Below are 21,429 nucleotides of genomic sequence, written 5' to 3'. Positions count from 1 at the left end.
ATTATAATATTGTAGATAATATCTTCAGAAAGTGTGCTACATAACTAATGTACATGATAGGTAGTCACTATTATATCATTATCTAAATTACTGTAATAATGCTAATTATATAAATCCCAGTAACAATACTTTGTACAGTACTTGCTAAGTACTGTAACTTAATTAATTCATGTACAATCATTTGAAAATAACTCTTCTGCAGCTAAAATATTGTCATTTCTGAGTTTACAAAAGTTAACAGTATTAAATATTCTCTGAATCTCAGTTTCAAGTACTTACTATTATGTACAACTTGCTATCACCACAAAATAGGAGTGCAATCGTGAGGAACTGTATGCGTGTGTATTTGGCTATATTGTGCATCTGAGAAGTCAGAATGCGAGAGTGGTAAGACACGAAAATTGAGATTACTGTGAATATTAACATGGTGTATTTCCTTATCCCATTTTTAGCCAATGTTAACTTTAAGATGAAATATACTGAGTATTGTTAATGCTAAAACTTCTTGTCTAAAGTACTGTATAATTAAAAAAAGGCTTCAAAACATATACCTTTAGATTTGCTGTTGTTTCTTGTTTTGACTTTACTACCTCTGTAATCCTTGCTTTCTGTTCTTTCACCATGGATGTCAGCTCTTGAATCAGAGCTGCTGACTGCTTTTCCTTTTGCTGAGATTGAAAAAGGGAACACTTATGTTCTGCTAACTCAGCAGTAACATTTTCAAAACCATCCTTAACCTGTATGATAAAGACAGGTTAATAAAAAGATTAGCTTTCCAAGTGTGTGCATCTGCATGAAAATACAATATGGTAATTTGAAATAATGGAAGTGAGATTAATTCCATTCATTCCAAAGGTATTTCATATCACCTGAAGTTATTTGTTAAGTTATGAATGCATAGAACCTACTCGGTCAAACCAAATGAAAAACGTTTCAAATAGTATCTCAAAAGATTAAACTGGATCTCAAAAAAAAATTAATTTAAAGTGAACTGTTATTTTAACACTACAATTGTCATTTTTGATTAACAATGAAGGAGAAAAAAAAAAAGTGTGTGTGTTTTTTTTTTTAAAGCACAGAATTGGACAACCTCCTTGACTCCACACATTTTTCAAGATACTGTCTTAATCTTACCTCTTTAAACCTTTTGGCTTCAATAGTTAAAGCAATACGAAATTCATTTTCCAACTGCATATACTGCTGGTTTAACATACTAATTTTCTCCTGAAATTCTTTAATGCGTTCTTCATGCCGCTGTTGTTCTTTAGCGATTTCTTTTGACAAGGCATCTTGGAATTCAGATCCATTCAAAGCAACTCGGGATTCAAGTTCTCTCCTGGAGTTACCAATCATGTACATTAAATTCAGAATTGCAGTATCTTTCAATACTATATCACTGTTTTTAATTTTTTTTAAATAAACCTAATGTAATAAGAGCAAGATAGGAACCATGTATTTACATCATTGCTCTTCAAGAGATACCTTTGTGACGGTCAAGAAGAACAGTGGGTAGATATACTGAAGTATAAAACATGGATTAACTGTATAATTCCAACAGAGAAGGAAAATACAAAACTATTTAGTGAAAACCCAGTTATGCTTGCTAAAGGGAAACACCCATCAGAACCCTTAGCAGCAAGCATCAGTTAACATACCTCCATTCTCACATTACATATTCACTAACAGACATTCATCCAACTATAAATAAGTCACACTTCTCCTATAGTAACACAAAAACATACCCCAGACTCCTCACCATCACATTAATGTGCAAAAATCTTAACTCTGACCTTGTCTTTTTTTGTGGGAAAACATCACATCACAGATTTCACCAGCGCAAGGATACCTACCAGATGTGCTTCTTGAGGTTGCTGGGGCCAATGTTAAGGTTTTGCACTACAGTGCAGTGGCAAGAAATAAATTGTTGTATATTCTCTCTCCCCCTCACCTTCAAAGAACATTATGTTGACACTGCTGAAAACCAACAGACCTGTTTTGGTGTTTTTATTTTTAGTTGAGTGGAAATCTATTAAGACTAATAGATTTAAGAAAATCTATTGTAGTTCGAATGAGGGGGATATTTACATACCTGAATTTAGAAATTTGTGGGTTCTACAGTTTTATGCAAAAAAAGGGTCCAAAAATTTGGAGAGAATAACTTTGCAAAAAATTTCAGAAGAGACTTTTGGTTACTGGCAAATAAATAAATGGTCAAAATATCCTCAGAAATTCAGACCTCTCATATTTATACAGTTCTGTGGGTTGCTTTTTCCACTACAAACCCACACCCTCATCTGCAACTTACACAAGTATAGTAACTCCTCACTTAACGTCATAGTAATGTTCTTGAAAAATGCAACTTTAAGTGAAACGATGTTAAGTGAATCCAATTTCCCATAAGAATTCATGTAAATAGGGGAGGTTAGGTTCCAGGGAAATTTTTTTCACCAGACAAAAGACATTATATACATATACTGTATAAGTTTTTAACAATTTAAAACAAAATTTAATACTGTACTCAGCAATGATGATTGTGAAGCTTGGTTGAGGTGGTGGAGTCAGAGGGTGAAAGAGGGTAGATCGGCTGCTCCACTTTCCAAAGTGCCATGGGGGTGTTCAACCCCTGGCTCTGCTCCAGGCCCACCCCCACTCCACCCCTTCCCCCAAGGCCCCACCTCTTCCCGCCTCTGCTCCACCCCACCCCTCGAGTGCACCACGTCCTTGCTCCTCTCCCCTCCCCCTAACCTCCTGAATGCCACGGAACAGCTGTTTCATGGCATTCAGGAGGCTCTGGGAGGGTAGGGGAGAGGAGCGAGGATGTGGTGCACAGCCTCCCCCCCTCCTCCTGCCTGCAGAAATCAGCTGTTTCAGGGCATTCAGGAGGCTCTGGAGGGGAGGGAGGAGGCTGCGTGCCACATCCTCGCTCCTCCCCCTTCCCTCCCGAACACCATGAAACAGCTGATTGCTGTGGGTGGGAAGTGCAGGAAGGGATGGGGGAGTTGCTCACTTGTGGGGCTGCTGGCGGGCGGGAGGTGCTGAGTGGTAGTGGAGGGGAGCTGATAGAGCAGCTGCTGGCCCACCCCTGGTTCCAAGCCCCACAGCCAAACATTATAAGCAAACATTGCGCAACTCTAAATGAGTGAATTCTCTAATAGATCAGCGATGTAACAACGAAACAACATTAACTGGGACGACGTTAAGTAAGGAGTTACTGCAGAAAACGTACAGAACCTCTGAATTTGTCCTCTAATACATATAACCCATAATTCTGTTAAAAAATAGCAATAGAAGGGAGAAGAAAAGTGTGCGTAAAGTATGCAAACAGGATGTAAATAAAACATTTTTAGGAAGACAAAAATTAGGAATATTAGTCCACTACTTGAATGTTCTAAGGCTAAGAAAATGTTCATTTCTTATTTTAAGAAACTCTGCCAGGATAGAACAAATTGAAACTTTGATAGTATATGACAACATTAAACTCATTTCCAATGAGAGTCCTGTACTATATTGTTTGTATTTTACTGAAGTATGCTGGAATAAGATTTTATGACTATCCCTCTGAAAGCCATTTTATAAGACTATGCTATTCAGCAAAAGTTTAAACAAATACAAATCAAGACCAGAATAAAAATCAGAACTACTTTGTCTTGTTTGCTGTGCTGAGCTATCCAAACTGCACAACAACCACCAACCAACAACATGTATTAAAACCTGTTTTCCCCAAAGGTCAGCACAACTGTGATCACTGACAAAAGGACTAATCTGCTAGGATTCATCTTGAAGAGATGCTGCAGGACTTGTCTAACTTTCAATGTTTTACAGTATGAAAGATAAATTGTTTTTATACAAAATTTTTTTGCATTAAGTTTTGATATGCTTTTATCCAGGAAAGAATATAAGGTATCTTTCATTCAAGTCTTTGACAGTTTTGAACAATGTAAGTCATTGATGAAACAAACAAATCAAAGAAAGATTTGAGGAATAAGTTTATCTGCATGGAAGTCTCAGATGAGGGAAAGTTGCTGCCTGATATTTCCTTCTCAGCACCTATTATGGAGCTGATGAGAATGGAAGTAACCCCCTCTGCTATCTTCCCCAAAACCTCTAAATCCATCATTTTAACAAAAGGGCAGACTAACAGGATAGGAATTCTCAAAATATATATTTTCAAATAAATTGGCTTAGATTCCAACCATAGCAGAACATCCTCAAACAAGCAAAGCTTTTCTAGATTCTGCAGTATTAACATACCCTCTCTGGATTGTGGTAAAGAAACAAACCTGTGCTCTTGCTCTTTTAACATGAGAAGCTCATGGAGTTGATGCACCTTCTCTTTCTGTTGTCGAAGAGATACTCGAAGTAACTGTACTTCTCTCTCAGTCGCTGAAGCTTTAAGTTCTGCCTCTTGAATCCGCTTCATCTGTATAAAATCAGAGGAACAAGTCTTAAAATTGCTGCTTCTTCCTAAAGCTTTCAATTAGGATAAAAAAAAATATAACAGTCTTATTAAAGCACTGTGTTTATCAGGGCTATTATTTCTGTGGCAAACACAGTGACCTTTAAGGTATTGTCATAAAAGGCCATGGTTTGTGTCACCCCACCAGTCTAATACAGAGCAAGACTTTTCCATGAAATATTGAATATAGAGCCAAATTTGCAACAATGTAGTGTACCCCAAATCAAATGTAAGAGTGTTAACTGAAAATCTTCAAAAAGGATTTTTGGCACTTTATAAAAGCCAAGGGATATTTATTTACCAATTTACAGAGCAAGGATTCAGAAGGATTTAAAACAAAAAAAGTAGCTTGAAAGACTTACTTCAATTATAAAGTCACAATTTCAGACAGAACTTTGGAGAAGCAATGCCACTTAATCTTTAGAATACTTGGTGCAGTCTATACTGTGGACCAGTAATGTCTGTAGCTTACTGATTTTGAGTTAAAGTTATTGTCACCCAAAAGCAACTATATTCTACTGTGGATGAGTAAGTCAAGAGTCATTAGGCCAGAGAACAAGCATGAGAATAACTGTACTCTGATGGTTGGACCACTCACTCAGGACTTAGGAGACCCAGGATCCACTAGGCTAGAAGTTACGAGCTCCCACCCACAAAGACAAAATAGGTGCCTAACTCTTAAGTGAAGGTTTGCAGCTGAAAATCCGAAGCAGAGAGAGGTGCTTCCCTGCAGCCTGGATTTAGGGACTTCTTTTGGTGAGGGGGCAGGTCTTAGGACCATCTGCCCCCATAGCGTTTCCTATTGGATAGTTTAGGCAGGGAGCCACCTAAACTGGCTGGCTTTTGTGAATCCCTTTCTGCATTCGTTGTATGGGGAGCCTGAGAACTTAACTCAGGCTTTGGGAATCCCAGTGATTCCAGATTCTATGGTTAGAATCCCAGTACATGCATCCGACCAAGTGGGTATTCACCCACAAAAGCTTATGCTCCAATACGTCTGTTAGTCTATAAGGTGTCACAGGACTCTGTCGCTTTTTAGTGATTTTCTAGGCACCAAGAAGTTAGTGCTCCTGGCTCAGCTTTGCTACACATAAAACTAAGGGTGCTGGGGGCTGCAGTATCACCCCTTGGTTTGAAGTAATAATAGCAACCGAAGATGCAGTTTCCATCATATACAGGGCTTACAGTTTTGTTCAGTGGCTTTCAGCACCCCCACAATAAAATTGTTCCAGCCCCTGTGCTGAGTGTTGCCATGCCTAAACTCCTTTGTGAATCTAGCCCAAGATGGCAACCTTCTTTCATTTGACATCATAAGCTTTTGTGAATTCCTTTTTACTAGTTGAAGATAGCTTTTTTCATACACCAAAATATCCCCTCTGTACCTTTTGATGAGAGAGAAATCAGAATATAGTAAAACAGTAAAAAGTAAAACAAACCCCACCTTGATTTTGCGGAAGTAATTCACTCTAAACCAGTATCTACCTAGAATTCTCACGCTGAAGTTTCAGGTCAGGATATGGAAGAGACTGCACAGGTGGTTTTGATGGAGGATCTCACTATTTATCACTCATCTAAGGTGGTGCTTCTTCCAATATATACAATAGTGTGGACTTCTATACCCCCCCCCCCTTAAAAAAACCCAACTCTCTCTCCAGGTCACCACAGACACTACTCAGCAACAGCAGCAGCTCAACCCTCCCCTCTCTACAGAGCAGGGCACTGTGGCAGATCTCTCTTCAGCTTTCATACTTTATTCAACTCTAATCTCAGAGGTTTTGCTTTCTTGGGGTGCCAAAACTGTTAATAGTTGATTAACAAAGCACTTTTTCTGACTATAATTTTAAAGGAATAATAATTAAAGCATTATTGATTTAAAGGGTAGAGATGAAAGGGAAACAAAAACAAGCCGTTTAGTTTCCTGCTCTCAGAAAAGCAAACTAGAGAGCAGTTTTCTCTGGTGTTATTTCACCATCTTCCCAATTGATATTGGATCATATCATCAATCAGAAGGTCAAAGGACATTTGTGATATTGCAATTAAGCAATTTGAGATGGTACAGTTTTGGGGAAGGTAATCTCAATACCAGATGCCCTGTGTCTATATATAAAAGCCCTGCATTTTCAATGGCACATAATTTCCTGCATGAACACGGCATTGAGGAAAAGAACTCTATAAATATGCTAGAAAATATCTATTATTTGAACTGAAAGACAAGGCAAAGTAATAATACAGCTGAACTGTTAAGAAAATTTAGTTTCAAAGTAAACCTGTCCATTATCTAGAATTATTCAACAATGCAGGTCTATAAAACTCTAAAGAACCAAACAGTAGCTAGGTATTCATCTAATAAACTGTTCTTTTTGTAGGTAATCAGATGGTAAGGATTTATTCCAGGATCTTCCCACCACTAAAGAAATCAGGGGCTTTATGCACCACTAAATAATTAACTTTCTAAAACAAGAACCACCCCCCAAACCTGTACAGATGGAAGAGTAGTACTGGATTTAGTTCTTTCCCTTCCTAAGTGAAAGGCAGGATACATGCTTTGGATTTGGAGGTCAATTCCAGACTCTCAGTAATCCTAGACTACTTGTAAAATAATTTGATGAACAATACAAGTCTAGGATCTGCTCTTTGTGCCATATAAAAGCCAAAAAGATCCAATGCCTCTTTTGGTCATAGAATCACCATGCTTTTCCACTTTAATAATCAAAAAGCATCTATATACACTATTGCTTGTTATTTTGTTCTGCATAAACTTACAGGCATACAATTCATTTTTTCTGTGAAATAAATAATTTTTGCAGTTATCCTGTGTCTAAGTTCTGCAGTATGACTGTTAAGGCCTGTTTTATCAATTTAAAGAATTCATATTTTTAGGTTATTTACAAGCCTCTTTTCATTAATATATACTGTTGGGGGGAAAAAACAACAACAACAAAAAAACCCCACCATTGAGTCAAGAAGTTATTGACCCTTACCCATGTATCTTATAATACAAGTTTAATACTTTATTGCCTGCCCATTCTTTAAATTTGAAAGAACAGTAATTAAAATTGCATATTTAATCAAAGATTTATTTTCACAGTAAAGACTAAAATTAAAACACAGAAATTGAGGCTTGTGACTTTTTTTTAAGGGCTCTTTAGTATTTCTATCTGCTTATTAGATGCCATCCCATTATTATAGGCAACCAATGCTAAATATATACCCCTGTTGCTTGTTGCTGCACTCTTTGTGTCTCCATCTTGGATAATGTTTCTTCTAAAGTTTGTAGAGCCTTTTGTTGATCTTCCTCTTTATTTCTTGCTTGATTTAACTCATTGGTAAGTCTTTCAGTTTCATCCTTCAATTGCTGGATATCAGCTTGCAGTCCTGTTTTTGTATTTCTCTCTCTCAAAATCAGTTCCTTTAACCTAAACATTAGTGCAATAACAAGTACATTCCCCTCTTAATTATATTTACTAAAACAGTGGTCTCCAACCTTTTTACACCCAAGATCACTTTTTGCAACTAAGGGCAACCCAGGATCTACCCCGCCCCTTCCCCAAAGCCCCGCTCACTCCCATTTACCCCCCCCCCGCCTCTGTCGCTTGCTCCCCTCCACCCTCACTAACTTTCACCAGGTGGGGCAGGGGGTTGGGGTGCAGGAGGGGGTAAGGGGTGCAAGCTCTAGGAGGGAGTTTGGGTGCAGGAGGGAGCTCCGAGCTGGGACAGAGTGTTGAGGTGCAGGAGGGGGTATGGGGTGCTGGCTCCTGGAGGGGGTACTTACCTCTGGTGGCTCCCGGTCGGTGGCAGGCGCAGCGAGGCTAAAGACAGTCTCCCTGCCTACCCCGGCCCCACACTGCTCCCGGAAGGGACCAACATGCACCTGAGGCTTTTTGGATGAGATGACCTATGCTAGTCTAGATGTTAAAAACTGTTTACTTTGAAATGGCTGGGTGTTTTCTTTCATTCAGGACTGGCACAGGGAGGAAAGAGAACTGAATGTATATAACCCATTCGAGAGCCACTTTGTCCATTTGGAGGACAGAAAAGACCAAGGAACACACTTTCAAAGAGGGGATTTCACTGTAAACCAAATCAACTGAAGTCCTGGTATTATTCTCTATATATATTATTTTGAAAGTTTACTGCTTAACTCTTTCCTCATTTCTCTAAGCCACATAAGCAGTGTGCCTTGGATTAAACATCTTTTTCCTTTACCTGTCTGTAGTGTACACAGCCATACTCTGAATATCCTTTTCTTCTTTTGACTGTTTCTGCAGTTCTTTGATATAGTCTCTCAGTTTCTTTTCAGCTTGTTCAGCTTTCCACCTCTTCTCTTTCTCCTGATCCAGTTCTTGAACTAATGCCTGAACAAAAATATATTAAAAACCCACATTCTGAAACCTTCAAGTTTAACAAAATGATTGGCTCTTCTGCTTAATTATGTTAATAGTGCTTATAAAAATTGTTTGTACTTTCAGGAAGCGGATGGAAGACCAGAGTAAGCAAAAGAATATTGAGTAAACAGAACACAGTAAGACATCTAGTCCAGCCAGCCAGAGGAGTTGCATTCATCTGCTTGAGGTAGGAAAGCTTAACAGAATCACCGGCCCAGCCAGCTGACTTGTAGAGGAGGGTTATATCATTATGGCTTTACTTTTTATTGTCTTCTACTTATTAGTAGAAGGATTTATCCTGGCAGAGCATAAATTTGCAGAAGAAGTCTTTTCTGGCAGAGGTGACCATTAACAATTTATTACAACACAAAATGCGTAGTAATATGTTGTTAAAAAGGTTTGTTTTAATTTTTATTATTATTAAAAAACTTCACTACTTTTACAAAACAGTTTAGCAAAATGATCCTACTCATAACTCATTTTAGAATTTTCCTTGGGCAACATTTGTATTCACACTTGCTCTACTGCAGGTGAAAATTACATTTTTCTATTTACTTTATTGCAAGTAAAAACATACCCTGTAAGTGGATTCCTCTGCAGTACTTGAATTCACGTCTTCTGTTTTTCTTATTTGACTCTTTGGTCTTCCCATCAATTTCTTGGCTGATTTTCCCACCACTTCCAAGTCTGGCGTTTCTGAAGCTGAATTTACACAAGAAGAGTTCTCTTTCATTTGAGAATGCAGACACTTCAGCTTTAAGGAATTCTGCTCCTCTCCCCTGAAGTGGTAGAAAAGTTAATGTACAAAGTTAAATGTCTCTTTACACACTAATGACATCAAGTGTCAGAAGCTCCTATATCAGAAAACAACATCTGCTGATATTAGAAGCTGGAAGAGTCAACTATACTGAACTGCACATCTAAATTTAGGGGAACAAGTTCTAAACAGAATGGGAAATGACAATTATAATTAGAAGGTTAACTGTAAAAATATGCAGTACTCATGGATATGTTATTTTGAAAGCCATTTAATGGTGGTCTACAGAAACGCTGTCAATCTAAACGTAGTAAGAGAATTTCAGGGGTTTGATTTTAAGGTCAGACCATTGGTATTAACTACATTCTAAATTTCACTTTTTATATCTCGCAGTTAGCATGAAAATGACACTAAGACATAATTAAAAAGCTGGCAAGTACAACCATCAAGTATAGTGATCATCAGACATGAAAGGTAGTTATTATCCAAGATGACAGGCACATACTCAGGGCAGCTGGCCCCTCCCGCTGCTCCTACTACATTCTACTTTTAATGTGCTAGCTCGATCAGAGCTAGCATGAGCGAGTCTCCTCAGGCTGGGAATTACACCCCCGAGCTTGACGTGTGGACATACTCTCAGACAGGTGCTTCAGTACAGCCACTAAAAGCGGAAGGAGTATTCACTCATGGTTGAAGATCTAACAACTGGGCAAGGACCACTGCAGCAGCACAGTAGCCTTCCATTCCATAAAGGTGTAGAGGAGGATGTTTGGGTCAATTCCAGTTCAAGTAGTGGATACAAGTATCTTTGGGGATTCACAGTGGTCCTGGTCCTAAATGGGGATGCTCAATAGGCAAGGAAGAGAAACAAGTATTTGGCAAGGACAGAGACAGAAAAAGTGAATGGTGGCCTACATAAAAGAATCACATGAATGAGTCTAATCATTTGTTTCTTCGTTCACAAAAATAAGGAGGAGGTCAAGTTGGGGCGGGGGGGAGAGGGGGAAATCCACATTTTTAGTTTGTACAGTAACCCAAGGAAAGGTTTTGACACAGCAGCAGTGTGGGTTTCTTTGGTTTGTTTAAAAACAAACAAACACACACATCCCCTTCCTTGGGCAGGAGAGAAAAAGCAAGAACATAGGATTTAAATATGTGATGATAAAGAAAAACTAAGGACCACAAAGTATAAATAAATGTAAGTACACATATATTAAAGGTATATAAGCAGTCTACCTGGATGCTTGGTACATAGATAAAATGTCAGCAATTGAGTTATTGCAGAATACTGATTAGGTTTTCTGTGACCTTTTGATTAGTCAAGATTCTGGAAACAGTTTTGAAATAATCTATTCTTGGGCTCCAAAAAAATCAAAATTTACTCATCCTTAGTGAAATCCAAAGAATTACTAACTATGGAAATTATATTATTCACAAGCCACAGATGAATCAATAACCAATTTGATTTCCAAGATGTGGGTTACAAATACCTTAACATAAGAAAAGAATACTGTTTTAAAAAAATATATATGTATGAATCATAGAAAGGGGTAAACACAAGAGAAACAAATACTAACAGCCAACTATTTCCATGTGAAGTCATAAACTAGTGCTATTTAACCTTTTACTGTAAGTGGAGTTATTACAGAAAATGGTTAACTGTCCTGAACTTGCAGTCCTTAGCAAAGTCTCCGCTTTCCAGAATAAAGTCCCAAAAGTTTGACCTACATTCTTTGTTTCTAAATGCATGACCTTACAATTGGCTAAGTTAAACCATGTTGTCCAAATGAACCAGCTTACCAGGCGATAGGTAGCTCTGTATAACTAATTAGTGAGTAGTAAATGATAAGCACCAATTTTTGTATCATCTACAAATTTAACCAACAGTGATTTTAAATTTTCTTTATATAATTGAAAAAGATAATAAACAACACTGGGCCAAGAAACTTCGTGCTTCCTCCCCCTCTTAGGCCATACCGTGCTGTGTTGGCTGGAGACGTGCTCCTGCCGACTGACCTTAGTCTTTTAGGGGAGGTGGAGTACAGAAATTGATGGGAGAGTGTTCTCCCGTCGACTTAATGGGTCTTCACCAGACCTGCTAAATTGATGCCACTGCATCAATTGCAGCAGTGCTGATTTAGCTCCATAGTGAAGACATTGCCTTAGTTTCTTTTTGAGCTTTCAATTAGGCCAGTTTGATTTTTGTATAGTATTAATTCCTCCCCAAATCAGAATGTTGCACAATACAAAGTTAAATCTTTCACATAGTTTGTCAGCAGTTACCTTTATCAAACTTGTAAACTCATCAAAAATGCTGTCAAGTTAGACAAGACCTATTCTCCATAAAGCCATATCAACTAACATTAATCACAATGTTTTGCTTTTTTTAAAATTGACTGCAACCTATACCAATCTTTCTATGATTTTGTTTAGGATCAGCATCAGACTAACAAACCTAAAGTTATATGGGTCACTCCGTTTAACCTTTCTAAATATATGTACATTACTTGGTTTTAAGCACTAGAAAAAAGCTAAACTAAGAACACCCGCAATGTTTCGTTCTTTTTCTACAAGCCTACTTTCTAGGAAGTTAGTATGCCATAGGATCTTTAACAGCAGCCCCAGTAAGCAGAACATTTTGACTAATTATGACCATCTGCAGCTCCTAGTTTCAACTGGATAAAATATTCTTGTTTCCTTTGCTAAAATGGTTTTGTGAAATGTTGTATTTTACCCCAGATGTGACAGCACTTAAGTCGTCGGTGAAACAATACCGGTGTTGAATCTACAATTCCATCTACATGGAGGCCCAGTCATTTCAATGAGGCTCTGAGGACACAGTTGCAGGATCAGGACCTAGTTTGTAAAATGCTTTGGGATCCTTCGATGAAATACACTATACACATGTAAGACCTATCACACCGTTACAGTATTTGGGTAAATGAATATTTATGCTCTTGAACAGTGGTTCTCAACCTATTTACCATGGTGGGCCACATATGCAGCTCTCGATGTGTTATGTGAGCTGCAACCACAAGATATATATATTACCTGTATGACCCTGAGGTGGTCACATGGGCCGCAGCTATGTGCTGACTGGGCTGCAAGCAGCCCATAGGCTGAGCACCACTGCTCTTGAACCTTCCAAGTGTTCTGTATCCATTTATTAAATGTATCATATTTTCACTTTGTGATTTTCAAGTATCTTGAGAATGTCCTAGCATACTTAGAAATTGCCCTCCTGTAAAAATCAAGTAGGTTCTAAAGTCTGATGTCTGACCTACACTGACATTTTCTTACAAGCATAACTGAAAGTTCCAATGATCAAAGGCAGCACTGAAAAGAAGATTCTTTGCCTTTATGCGGGGTCATTTTAGAAGTTATAGTATTTTGGTTCATCAGCACATTTGTTATAGCAATTAAGTATCACTCTGTCCACAGGGTTTTACTTTTAAAGGGAAGTACTGCATGTATTGAAGGAAAAACATAGTTCAATACAATCTGTCATCACAGCCATCTACTAATTCAATACTTCCCACAGAGGGTCATGTCCAATACTGTGGGAAGCACAAAGGACTACCCAGGGATGTATGGACAGACTACGTTCGTTTCATCAGAGTCTGAGCTTTCATTAAAAAAGTCTTTAGTTGTCATGGTTATGGAGAGAACCTTCAAAAACATGACAAGTACATCAGTGCAGCAATGTCTGCTTGAGTTTTCATGGAGCCTAAAGCAATATGTGGTGTGAACTGAACTCAGACGCCAGTGAGGATATTTCAGGTGTCAACTTTGTTAATTAACCATTCACTATGCAAAGCATGCAAGGAAAAAAAAAAAAGTAAAATTAAAATCTGCACCGATCTACCCCATCATTTCTCAAAGTGGAGGGCATGAAAGACTAATATTAGGGAAAAAAAGAAGAGGCAGAATATGGAGTTAAAAAACAAACAAACAAAAAAAACCCAACCCTGACGGGGTTACAGGAAAAACACAACAGCTGGTTAATTGATTATATTTTCCTGAAGAGGAAAAGCTTTCAGAAGTTTAGGAAACATTGCACTAACCAATGAAGAGAACATGAATGAAATTTCTAAAAACTAGGAACTTCATTAATGCTATAAAAATCATCACTACAGGCATCAAGCACCTTTATCATCTCAAATACAAAATTTCAAGTTAGAGCTAAATTAATTCAGGAAGTACTCAACCTTTTAAAACCTTTTGGATATTTTTATGTCCGATCTGAAAGTACCTGTCAGTTATTTTGCCTTTCAGATGATTAGCATGGTGCTTAGTAGACAAAGTAGATTTACAATAATTAGGGATCTTGCTTCTTTTAGCCACCTTTCTGTTGTTCTCTTTTCCACTTTCACACTCACTCTCAGAAGTCAGATCAGTGTCTCTCTTTGCTTTGAGAACTTTCAAAGGAGTGCCTGTTCTTGAACAATTAGACACCTAAGAACAAAAACAAGTAAAAAGTTTAGTCTAAAAAATAAAAATTAAAAAAAAAAAAAGTTACTTAAGCAGTTTCTAAAGTGATTTTTTTCAAATCTACTTTGAAGGATTAGGGTTTATGAAATGGCTTTGATAGAAGTAGATTAACTAATGAAGATTCCACAGACTCTAGCTAATTAGCTACATTTCTCCCCCTTTGTCAGCCAACCATTTCAGCCTTTCCTTTCCATGCAGGAAATCTAGCTATGCTGGCAGAACAGTGTGCCAGATCATGTGTAATTGCTTACTCATTACTCTTTGAAACTTTTGCAGTTACCAAGGAAGGTTGTTAAAAAGTTGTTTCTCATAAGGAATAGTTAAAACTCTTAACTATTTTCAGTTCACATGGAAGGAAAAAAAAATATATTCCCCAATATAAAGTTATCTGACAACAAAGTTATAAACATAAACATGGGAATAAAGTACACTAATAATTTGCTCCCACATCAGGATGGAGGATCTACAAAACTGAAGACCCTCTATTTTAGTTCATCCCATCTTCTGAGGATTGGGGCCCAGCATTGAACAAAGGTATGTGCCCCCAAATCATGCCCTGTGAAATTATACTGGTTCAACTCTCTACAGATGTAGGTGTCAGACAGCACCTTATGTATTAATTTATTTTACCAAGTTTGTTCATAACCAGAGATCATAGAAATGTAAGGCTGGAAGAAACCTCTAGAGGTAATCTACTCCATCCCCTCCGCACTGAGGCAGAATTAAATATACCTAGACAAACATTTTGTCTGTGATGGGCTAACTTATTCTTAAAAGCCACCAATGACAGCCTGCTCCATTGCGAAATTATCCTTATAGTTAGGAAAGCGGTCCTAACATCTACTGGAAATCTCCCTTGCTGCAAATTAGTTCTAGTCCTACCCTTGGTGGACATGGAAAACAACTGCATCTATTGCTTGTGTGCATTTAGTCAAGATCTTATAAATATGTCAGGGACACCATGTACTACCATTATAAAACAAAAAACAAACAAAAAACCACCACTATACACTGGAAAATATCCCGCCCTCCCCCAAAGGTAAATTCAAACTGATTGGGCCATTATTTTGTATCATTATTAACTTTCACAGTGCTAGGATTTTATCACTTTTCATATTTCTGACTGGTTTGTGGCATGTGTCAAAGGATTAAAGAAAAATATTAACTTCATACCCAACATGATCAGATAACAGACAGCATAATGGACTAAATGGACCACACATTTGATCCAATATGCAAATTCCTATGATCTGTTGTAAGTATGGTCTACAGTTTTTCAAGTTTACGAATGTTCTTATATTGTCCCCTCATCACTTATGGCATCTGATTACCTCCAAGATTAGTATGCACACATTAATATACACATTTCTCTCCTCACTCTGCCACATCGACATCAGCCAGCAAGGCCTGGATTTTTATCACAGATGCACATCTGAAACATAAAAAAGGTCTTTTTGTGTAAATGTGATGTACCTTAAGACTAGTTACCTTCTGCAAGAGCTGTGAAATTTGATCCTCTAGTTTTTTGATCCTCATCTCACTGTATAAGTCATTATCAGTTTTAGCCCTTTCTGGTTCTGAAGAGGAGACTGGTTCTGAAGAAGAACTGAAGGTACTTTGTGTTGGTATACTTGCACGTTGTCGAAACTGAGCTAACACCTTATCAATATGAGGGGTGATCACTCGCAAGTTAACACAACTCTTAAATAAATAAAAAAGACATTCAATAATCATATCCAACATAGCAATAATTAAGTTAGTACAGTTTTTACACTTGAAAAATAGCAGTGAGAGCACCTGTTCTTCATGGCATGGAGGACTGGATGAAACCAAACAATCCAAGAGACCTTCTAAACATTGCAAATCTGATGAATTCTCTTCTTTCAAGTTTACTGGTTCACCAAATACATTCCTTCCATCAAGGACTGTTAGCTGAGGCAAAGTCTGAAGGATGATCTCTCTGTAACCTTTAGGGATGAATTATTCATAAGTTTATTTCAATTTAAATATAAAAGATGCTTGCCAGATTCTAGGCACCAAACCTTCTATTAGAAGTAAAATATACAACATTAAAAGCAAGAGCCACAAATGCCTTCCCCCAATATAAAGCAGCCAGTCAACAGGAAACATTATAGAACAAAATCCTCCAGGAGGTTGATAATTGAAGCCTTAACACGTTGGGCTTTTTTTTTGCATTGTTGTAGCTACAGTGATGTAGTTGCCCTGGGCAAACCCCAGTGTACGCATGCTACACCAATGTTTGCATGAGGTTTGAATAAAGCTACCTTGTATGTCCTGGATATGTAAGAAAAAATACAAGACGTGTTTTGATAAACCAACTGAATTTATTAAGCAAAAGGAAGTATTATCTGTTGTTGGGGAGCTGAAGTGAAGGTGACTAGAAACAATCTCCTTTAAGATTTCAGACCTAGTGAATCTCATCCTCTTCCATCTAGTTTTTATTCACAGATTGGAAGAGGAAAACAAGCTTTCCTGCTTTTTTCAACTCCCAATAAATTTCTTAACTTTCAATAAACTAGTCATTGACTTGAACTAGTTAAATAAACTGAAATGAAGAAAATATTCTCTCTGTAACAGATACTGCAACCAGATATATTATCTTTGTATTAAGTTTATATTAAATATATGACTATTTTGTGAATCATTGTGGGTTAGGAATTATTTCACTCCACAGGGGAGCTTTACCACAGCTCTTCCAGGAACTAAAAACAGCGTGGGGTGATTACTGCAGTCCCTGGGATTGTACACAGCTCCAGAGAAGATCACCCGTGGGGTGATTTATATATATACTGTTCAAACAGGTACCAGAGGCCCAAGAAAACAAAAGGTTTTTGGAGCATAAAGGCTTCATTTAACCTGACAGAGGGGCTTTCCTTTTGGATTCAACAAACAGACCTGATCTGGGGTCCACGAGGGACCTAGCCCTGCTGAAGAGCTGGAAAAATTAAACCTGCCATGGTCCCCATAAGACTGATGTGTGATATGTTTCGTATTCATCTACATCTCTTACTGTTTTGTACATTTTCTCTGTATGCTTTTGTACTTAAATAAATATACTCTACTTTGAAAGAGATATTTTACCAGTAACCTGTCACTGTCCAGGGGCTGGATGTTTGTCAAGCCTGTGTGGAATAAACACAGTGAAGTGAAAGGGTACTGCAGCCTAAAACCACTGCTCAGAAAGAAGTGGGACGTGGGTCCCTGCCCAGAGAGAAGTGACAGAGAGAGGAACCTGAGGGGCATTCCTGGAGCAGACCACAGAAGGTGGAGTAACTCCTTGAAACTGTGACACTTAGCAGCTGCCAAAGAAGCTACTGCTGTCAAAGGCTGATGTAGCACTTCAACAAACAGGTTCCAGCGACTTCAGTGCTTAGCCAGCAGTTTGATTTTCTTTCTTTACAACTTCAGCAACAAACATGTACTGCTTTAATATTACATTTTTATTTAAATGATTTTAACATAGCTTGTCTTATTTTCAAATGGTTTATAAAAAACAAATAAAAAAATCCAATTTTTTCAATTTTTGTTTTTGTTTTTAAATCACTTTTTTTTTTTTTAAATGCAACAAGGGCACAGATTTTGCACAAGCTTTCCAAAAATGTCATCTCTGTGCAGAAACCAAACATGGATCACTGTTTGGACTGAAGATAAGATTTTGGACAGTATGAACCTGCAATTCCAGATGTATACTTCAGAAACAGTTTTTTCAACCTTAACTATAGTATTCACTACTGGCAACTGTTATAAATACCTTCATGCTAAAGATAATTGAAGTTTGACTCAAAATTATCAGCATAACATTTATCCAAGGCATTCTTTCTGTACTAATATTTTCAGTTTAAACCTGTCATATTTAAAAATGCTTTTTCCTAATCAGTCTACTACATATTAAGTTTAATTATTTCTTTTAATTCACAATTTCAGTTCAGGCTCACCGTGTCCTGGAATGGTACCACTGAATACATTTATTTGGGCATAAGCTTTCGTGGGCATCTGAAGAAGTGAGGTTTTTACCCACGAAAGCTTATGCCCAAATAAATCTGTTAGTCTTTAAGGTGCCACCAGACTCCTTGTTGTTTTTGTAGATACAGACTAACACGGCTACCCCCTAATACTGAATACATTGGGACAAACTTAGTTCTTGGATTATCATAATTGATTCCTTATGAGATGCGTGCACAATAAGTATTATCACTCATCACCAGCATGCAGAACAGAGTCATATTTTAGTTATATCATGACATTTCTCTGAACATGTTGAGAGAACCCCGGTACAATTCTATTAAGGACCTGAAGATAAATTTTTTTTAGTTCTCAAATTTTGTCCACAGTGTGATCCACATTTTAATACAGACTGTTTCATAGAACTCCTCTATGCCCATTTGCAACTGACTAAAATCCCTGCTACAGCAATTAATGTGTTTAGATGTCTTAATGCTATTTCGCAGCTGGAAACAAAAACAGGCAGCACCAGATGACCAGCCAGTTCTCAGCTGACCTTTGACAACCGCTGCTCTTGAAAATAAACAGTTTCTCTGATCAGGCCTTAATGTTTAAATGTAGCAAAAAATAATAGTAACAAAAAAAAAAAAAAAAAAAAAAAAAAAAAAAGACTACTTTCAGCCTGCATGGTATATTGTATAGGTAGAAAGGAAGAAAAACTTCAATGGTTTTGACAGAATGAATCAGGGAGTAGAGAGATTTGATCACAAAGGTCACCACAGTATGACAGAATTTAGGTTTTTGATGGCTGGCCATAATTTATGAATCAAGCTACTAGTTGCAGAAACTAGATCACAGGTTTACAAGACACAGAAGCCACTGATGTTTGGACAGTAACTAGAGTTCAAAGTAATTATCTAGTATATTATTCATACCTGTTGTGTCACAGACTGGATTGCCCTTTCCATTTTTTTCTAAAGTAAGATTGGTCAAGTAGTGCAGTCCCATCATACATTGGAGTAAATGGTTAATACTATTTATGCAGTTGCTGTGGAGATCAATGTGACTAACTTTATGACAGGTTCCACGAAGGTCTAGAAATCCTGTAAAATTTAGAAAAATACAAAGCAGTGACTTCTATTACAAATAAGTATTTAAGAACAAACATTTCCTAAGTTGGTATATGGCATTTTACAGGAAAGCGATCAACAAAAAAAATACTTTAAAATATTTTACACCCTGAAATTATCCAACATTTGCCCCACTTCCCTCCCAAGATTTATCCATTATAAGATAATATTGCATTAATGTTAATTTTGAGAAGTAACTTTTAAAAGGGATTATATTGTCAGTTTAAAAAAAAAATCAGTTGTTTAAAAATAGAGAATATTCCGCTTGAAGATCTATTTTAGTAAATGCAAAGTACATTACTACGATTGCAGTTTACACTCTATTCAGCTTAGTTAGGGCTAGCACTTAGAATAAAAGTTATATTTATTGTGTAAATGAATCCTTAAAGAGATATGTAGGATTAAAAATGTGACTAAAAATAAGTCTAATCACACTTCTTATTTTGGAAATAGTTCACTGAAAAGGTTTTAATTTTAAAAAGATTACTGTACTTCTATGGACATTGTAAATAGTACAATAATAGAGCAGCTCCAGGAAGGCTACTTTAGTGGATGCAATCCTTCATGGGAATTTACACAGCAGTAGCTCCCCCTGTTCCACCCCAACCAACTCCTCTCCTCTTCTCTCCCCCACAAGCACTATCGCACAGGAAACTTACTAAGACAAGGCTCAGCACTGTGAAAACAGTGCTCCCTCATGTCTAGTTGCCAACTACCTCCAATTGTGCTGCATGTATACTATCTGAAGCCACTAAGGTGAGGAACAGGGAGGGGGGCGTGAGCCCACTAGGAGCCTGTTGGGCAGCTGAGCTCCCAGGAGGGAGCTGAGAGTGGACTGAGAGACCAGGCTCTCAGCTCCCCACACTGCCCCTTGTAGGTCGGTGGAAGCACTCCTGGTGAGGTCACCCACCACTGACCCAAGAAGGATAGTATAGACATGCACCAACACAGTAATTACTGCGTGGTTGTAAATTAAGTTTCTAGTGTAGACGTACCCTAAGAAGTAGTCTGTATTTGCCTCACAGTTGTGAAACTTGGGTTATGATCCTGCAAGTTGCTTGTAAGAGTAAGCCCTGTGTCACCTGACTACATATTAATTCATGTTTCCATCACTGGATTATATATTTTAGTATTCATGGCCAAATTAAGCGTGAGGATTACAAATCTACAGGTTTAATTAAAGAGAGACAGTAAAAAAACTGACAAGAAGTTCATTAAAAGAATGCCAAGCATCTGACAGAAGACCACAAAGCTATTTCTATAGTTATTTGCTATACTGGTAAATTTCACAATAATGTGAAATATTCTTCAGTGGGATATAGATTTGCAAACATAATACAAGTGAAGGTAGCTAATGAAGTAAGCATGCTAAAATACTGCATTTATGTAAATTTTGTCTTTGGTTCTCAAGGTCTAAATACTGCCCATTAGCACAAGAACACATCACAGATAATCAGCTACTGTGCTTATGGTTCCTGCCTAGTAATACCTCAGTTGCTGCTGACCTGCTGAAAGAGGACGAAGTGATCCCTAGTTGAACATATGTAATTCATAGACTCTAAGGCCAGAAGGGACCATTGTGATCACCTAGTGAGTCTGACCTCCTGCATAACACAGGCCATGGAACTTCCCCAAAATAATTCCCACAGCAGATCTTTTAAATCTTGATTTAAAAATGGTCAGTTATGGAGCATCCATCAGGATTATTACTGAACATACATAAATCCTCTGGTGAGACTCCATCACTGTTCCCTCTACAAGGGTCCCAACAGCAACACATCCTCACCCCCAACTCATCTCCAAAGCCCTGATCTCCAATCATCCCATCACCCCCATCCCATCTCCAAATACCAGCGACAGTCCCCTAATGAGATCAGCCACATGACCCCAAAGAACAGCCACCAGCCCCAAATCAAAATAGCTTTAAAAACACACATCCCTCCTCCAGCCCCAGTGCTGTCACCGCAATAGCCTCCCCTCCCCAGACCCACCCTGCCCTTCTCCTCCCTGGCGGACCCCAGACAAAGCCCGGCTGGTGCCCAGCGGGGGGCTACCAGTGCCTTTGCTGCAGATGTTGGACCAGCAGCTGCTGAATCCCAAGTCTGATCTCGAGTCTGCCCCCCAGTGGTCCTGTGCCCAGCTTGGCTCCTTCCCTTCTCTGCCCCCCGCCCGCCACCCCCATCCCTGCTCTGTCACCCAGTGGTCCCATGCCCGGCTCTGCCCAACTCCCCCCCCCCCCCCCCCCCC

General features: G+C 38.2%; 1 protein-coding gene across 2 annotated transcripts in view; it reads right to left on the bottom strand.

Annotated features, from left to right (window-relative positions):
• The window catches only part of LRRCC1 (leucine rich repeat and coiled-coil centrosomal protein 1), a 39,217-nt gene that overhangs the window by 13,677 nt on the left and 4,111 nt on the right, over positions 1-21,429 (bottom strand). For both annotated transcript variants that reach the window (XM_024206070.2, XM_024206071.2), the window contains exons 4-13: positions 18,988-19,155; positions 15,887-16,056; positions 15,578-15,790; positions 13,851-14,053; positions 9,419-9,620; positions 8,663-8,811; positions 7,668-7,872; positions 4,281-4,420; positions 1,135-1,336; positions 552-737 (exon numbers count right to left, since the gene is read on the bottom strand). In XM_024206070.2, coding sequence (XP_024061838.2) covers positions 552-737; positions 1,135-1,336; positions 4,281-4,420; positions 7,668-7,872; positions 8,663-8,811; positions 9,419-9,620; positions 13,851-14,053; positions 15,578-15,790; positions 15,887-16,056; positions 18,988-19,155 — 1,838 coding nt within the window. The remainder of the gene's footprint in view (positions 1-551; positions 738-1,134; positions 1,337-4,280; positions 4,421-7,667; positions 7,873-8,662; positions 8,812-9,418; positions 9,621-13,850; positions 14,054-15,577; positions 15,791-15,886; positions 16,057-18,987; positions 19,156-21,429) is intronic.

Source organism: Terrapene carolina, unplaced genomic scaffold (genome assembly GCF_002925995.2).
Source record: "Terrapene carolina triunguis isolate 2854851 unplaced genomic scaffold, T_m_triunguis-2.0 Scaffold58, whole genome shotgun sequence".
Taxonomy (NCBI): Eukaryota; Metazoa; Chordata; order Testudines; family Emydidae; genus Terrapene; species Terrapene triunguis.
This window is presented reverse-complemented; position numbering and strand designations above follow the sequence as displayed.